General features: G+C 47.6%; 1 protein-coding gene across 1 annotated transcript; it reads left to right on the top strand.

Moving 5' to 3' along the window:
* Window positions 1-693: 693 nt before the first annotated feature.
* LOC132584774 (apoptosis-associated speck-like protein containing a CARD) lies at window positions 694-4,403 on the top strand. Its single transcript, XM_060256691.1, has 3 exons — window positions 694-980; window positions 2,550-2,609; window positions 2,954-4,403. The coding sequence occupies exons 1-3, from the start codon at window positions 704-706 to the stop codon at window positions 3,232-3,234; spliced, it is 618 nt and encodes a 205-aa protein (XP_060112674.1). The 5' UTR covers window positions 694-703; the 3' UTR covers window positions 3,235-4,403.
* The last annotated feature ends 540 nt before the right edge of the window (window positions 4,404-4,943 follow it).

The following is a 4,943-nucleotide window of genomic DNA, read 5'->3' as shown; positions in this document are numbered from 1 at the left end:
TAAACGGGAGACAGTGCAGAGCAGAGGTCTTTCACTTTAAACGGGAGACAGTTCAGACTCCTGAACCGGGGTATCGAGCAGAGGTCTTTCACTTTAAACGGGAGACCTGGGGCCTTCTGCATGCCAAGCAGAGGCTCGACCGCCACTAAACCCGACATCTTCATTTAAGCAATTTTGCAATCTATCAAGACCCGACGGCTGGCAGCATCGGCTTTCCAAGACTCAGAGATGAATATCTTTTTTGTTTCCCCGTTGGTGACTTCGGAGATTGAACCCGGGACCTTCTGCACGTCAATCAGGTACTGAGCCCCCACCCACCCCCGAGCAGCCCTGCTGAACTCACCCAAGGGGGCCGCAGTCTAGCCCTCCACCCACCCCACTCCCCCCAGCTGAATCGTCCGAATTAGGGGCGAAGAAGCGCCTCTCTCTCGGGGTCTTTGCAACAGCCACGGACCCTTAAACGCTGCAAGTTCCAACTGCAGAGGAAAGGAAAGCGCCAGCCGACAAGTCTGGGCTGGAGTTCAGCAGACAGCGAGACGGTCTCCGGGCTCTGACTCCGCCCCCTTCTTCCGCAGCACCAATCGGAGCCGCCGCAGCCTCCCTCCCTGGTGGTGGGGGGTGTTCTCGGCGCCGCTCCATTGTCGTAGGAAGAGGCATTGCTGGTGGTGGCGCCGCTGTTTGCAGCGGGCGGTGAGCCGCGGCGATGGGGAAGACGGTGCGGGACCACCTGGTGGACGCCCTGGAAGACCTGGAGGAGGAGCAGCTGAAGAAGTTCAAGGGGAAGCTGAACGAGATCCCGCTGCAGGAGGGTTTCGCCAACATCCCCCGCGGGCGGCTGCAGAAGGCCGACGTGCTGGACCTCAGCGACCTGCTGCTCAGCTACTACACCGAGCCTTACGCCGTGCAGGTGGCCGCCCAGGTGCTGGAGAGCATCCACCTCAAGCGAGAGGCCGAGAAGCTCCGCTCTGTCACCGGGATCGGTAAGGAGACGGGCGGCGTCAGCTTGACTCTGATCAGCCCCCTCTGGGTGGGGAGGGGGGAGCCGGGGGGAGAAATGTTCTCTGTCCTTCCCTGACGCGGTGCAGGTGCTGCACAGGAACCTTTTGGGACGGCTTGGCAAAACTGGGCAAAGAAGCCTTTTCCTCCCAGCGGTTGTTCCTGGAAATGGCTCGGTCTACTTTCACTTTCCTGTTTAGTCGTTTCCTGCCTGACCCTTCATCTCCTGAAACTGCCTGGTTCTTCTAATGTAAACGAACTCCGTGAACTAAAACTATTTGCTGGGGGGAAACCCGTAGCCCCACTGGTTTAAGGCAGTCCCTGAACCTTCCACTAAACACCCAATACTTCCCCCCCCCCCCCTTTAGAAATGAAGGGTTTCCCTTCTGCCCAATTCAGCTGCCCTCTGCAGGAGTGTCATAAAAAACAGGTGGTTGTGCTGGCCAGCAGTCAGGCAATAATTGCCCCTGGAAATCAGATTAAACTTTGTCTTGAAATTTAAACTAGAAGGGGAGAGGCTGGGCAAAAGGGCATCAGAAAGCAGAAGCTGAGGGGAAGGGAGAGCGAATAATTCCACTGAACACAAATGCCTCCTGCAGAAATATACATTAAAAGGAAAGACAATTAAAGACATTTTGGCTAAACTTTTTTGGAATTAAAAAAAATTGGCTTTGGATTTCCTTATTTGAAGAGCACTGAGTTCAGGGTTTGCTTGTGAAGTGAGCAGTGACTCACAAACCCTGCCACAAATGTTGCTAGTCTTAAAGGTGCTACTGGACTTTTGCTCTTTTATGCCGCTACAGACAGACTAACAAGGCACCCTATTTTGATCTACCCTAATTGGGGTCCTGGAATAAATGTTAATCCCTGTACCAGGACTGTGCAAAATATGCACCTTGGAGCGTTCTCGACAAAGGATGTTGAGCTCTATTTGAAAAAGCGTCCCAGAATTTAGCGCTACAGTGCTTGGCACAAAAGCCATTAATCACCAATACAGTAAATGGCTGTGGTGATTGTCACATTTGCCTTGACTGTAGTTGATTAGAGATATAGTCAAGATTTTGGATGGCACAGGACTCTCCAGCAGAAGCAGAAAACAGCTCAGGCTCCGTTATGTAAATTGGTTTATTTCATACTTATTGAGAGCCCTTTCTACCAACAGCTGCTTCCCAACATCCAGCTTTCCTGCTGCCTTATTTCCTCTCCCAGGGGCTGTTTAAATGGACTTAAATAGTATGATTTTACTATAACCACCAAAGAATCATAGGCTACAAATTGCCATGAGCCTAAGGTAAAACAATTACAGAACCTGACTTTAAAAACTTCAATTTTCCCAAAGATTTGAAGTTTGGGAAGTCCTTTGCACTTTCCAAAGCCCCCTTTTCCTATCCTGTTCTTCTTGTCTAAGCAGATTATTTGACTCACACATTTGGGATTGCGCTTAAATGGGCCACGACACAGAATATTCAAGCGTGTTTCTGACAGGATTCTGGAGTATGAATCACTCCTATAGTTTCACACGTGTGCTCACTTGTTCCCTCTTCCGCTTGCAGGTGAAAATGGCTCAGTCCAGATGCCTTTGCAGTCCTCCTCTGGTGCATCAGGAATCTATGGTAAGCCCTCCCAGTCTCTTCAGATACTGTCAACCCCACCCCCAATTAATGTTTAGGAGCCTGACTGTGTGGCTGTTCACCAGCCACTGAGTCTCATTCTGCCCACGCCTTCTTGCCACATTCATTTGGGCCACATTATCCCTATTACAAATTAATTTCATACTATTCTAAGCATCATGGCCTTCCCATTCCAAAAAGCCCTGAAAATAGTAGTTTAGTGAGGTGTGAAGAATTCTGCATATGAATCTCTAGCCTCCCCTCACAACGCTATGATTCTCAGGGCTCTGGAGAGGAAGAAATAACTGATAAGCCATTTCCCTAAATCTCCGTTCTTTCTCTGACAGGGCCACGGGACCCCCGCTCAATGGAGTTACACTTCATTGACAAGCACCGGGAAAAGCTGATCCAGAGGACTTCCACCGTGGAGGCGGTTCTGGATCTGCTTCATGGAAGCGTCCTGGATGATGATCAGTATGAAAGAATCATTTCGCGGGAGACCACCCAAGACAAAATGCGGGAGCTGTACAGGCTGACGCGGAGTTGGAACCGCTCTTGCAAGGATCAGCTGTACGAGGCCTTGAAAGCCAAGAACAAGTTCCTTATTCAAGATCTTGAAGAGAGATAAGCTGTAAAGATGATAGTCACACTACTCCCAAGGCACCCCAAAATCAGAACATGTGGGAATCTCATGGATTCCCACCCATTTTACCACCCACACTGGAAAATTGTGGGAAGATGTCCTTTTTCTACTGAGGGGAAGTAACTGCAGGCAGGCCCTGTGGGAACAACCCTGTGAGTGTAGGAACAGTTGAGGGTGGTAGGGCAGGATTAGCTAACTGTTCTCTATGCATTTCCTTGGTGTGTAGTAACCTTCTACAGGAAACAATTTTTGTCCTCTATTTGAGAACATAAGTTCTGAGCCAGGGGCCCATGGTGTTTTTTTGTTTTAATATTTCCCAGAGATCAGCCTTTCCCCAGGTGCTCTGGTAGGACATTACCAAGCCCATATTGTCAGCTTCATAAGAAATATCCCACCAGTCCTTGTTGTAGAAAAGCAAAACAAAAATAACAGCTGTTCAGTAAAAAGCCCTTTTCTTTCTTCTGGCCATCGCTGGTAGATACTGTGGTCTGATCGACAAGCAAAGAGACCCATATTGGCCTATGCCAGTGAAAGAGGCCGAGGAGAAGACCTTTTCACTCCCTTTGTTTGCCAAATCATAGCAGCTATTTCAGTAGGGGCAACCCATCTTAATCCATGAGACATAAAATGCACATTAAATGAGGCAGTAAAGCACAAAACAGTAAGTGAAATAACAGATCCCTAGTTGCCCAATAACACACATGAAGTATGCTAATTTAAGTGCCCTGAAAAACAAACATTCGTCATTTGTGACCTCCCTTGGTTGCCTCAGCCATTCCCACATTGGTGCTGACCTCCATTCTGAATAATATTCAGTGGTGCTACTGAACAGAAAACGAAGAGAAATGTATCAGGACGATGTGTGCATGATGAGGTTTTCTTCATGATGCAGATGGCATAATGACCAATTGATCTTGATTCTGCAGCGTGCAGGACTCTGTTCTAATGGCCTTTCTTGCTCCTGTTCTTTGCTGGTATGTTCCCACAATCCTCTTCCTATTTTATTAGATTATATTGCCAATGCCCCCCACCACAGACAGACAGATAGATAATTTTAAATTGGGAAACAAGTATCTTGACAATTCTGTACTTTGGAGGCTTGCTATGTCTTTTGGATGTTTTTTAATTAATACAAGTTGTGTGTGTGATTCCGAGATGTGAGTTTATTTGCTGGGTGAGACAATAGAATAGAATGATTTGGTATTTGAGATCCAGAAGAATTCTCCCAGGGATCATGGTGCCCTGTTGGAAACTTCTTTCCTCTGTGGGGGCTTCCTGGATGCAGGCTTTGAATACCTTCAGATGAATACATCAGATTTTCCTTTTTGGGGTTGGGGGGCAAGTAATAAACTGGTGTAAAACCTTATAAAGAACAGCTCACAATTGCTGAATTTCACAATTTTTGTCAGTTCTCCTCCGCTTCTCTCTTCCATTTGAGCTTACACATACCCGTGCTAGCAAGTGAGCAGGTTTTATGTGGATCCATCAGGAGAAAGAGTGATGGTCTTTCTCTCCTGCATGGATAGTTCCTTTCAAAAAATGGAACAAAGACACAATTACCTGAAAACCAGAGCAATAGTTGAAAGAACCTGAGAATCCATGTTATAAATAGTCCTCTTGGAAAACATCTGTAATGTTTGTCCTACTGCGGCAAATAGTGACACTCTGGGGCCATTTCAGATAGGGAAAATGGT

Source organism: Heteronotia binoei, chromosome 15, assembly GCF_032191835.1.
Source record: "Heteronotia binoei isolate CCM8104 ecotype False Entrance Well chromosome 15, APGP_CSIRO_Hbin_v1, whole genome shotgun sequence".
In the NCBI taxonomy this organism is placed as follows: Eukaryota; Metazoa; Chordata; class Lepidosauria; order Squamata; family Gekkonidae; genus Heteronotia; species Heteronotia binoei.
Note: the sequence above shows the minus strand (reverse complement) of the source record. Positions and strands in the feature narration are given on the sequence as shown.

Excerpts from the sequence above, each read along its gene's own strand:
- LOC132584774 (XM_060256691.1), top strand. The coding sequence starts at position 704 with ATGGGGAAGACGGTGCGGGACCACCTGGTGGACGCCCTGGAAGACCTG. Across the intron at positions 981-2,549 it reads CCGCTCTGTCACCGGGATCG|GTGAAAATGGCTCAGTCCAG; the intron begins GTAAGGAGACGG and ends TTCCGCTTGCAG. Across the intron at positions 2,610-2,953 it reads TGGTGCATCAGGAATCTATG|GGCCACGGGACCCCCGCTCA; the intron begins GTAAGCCCTCCC and ends TTTCTCTGACAG.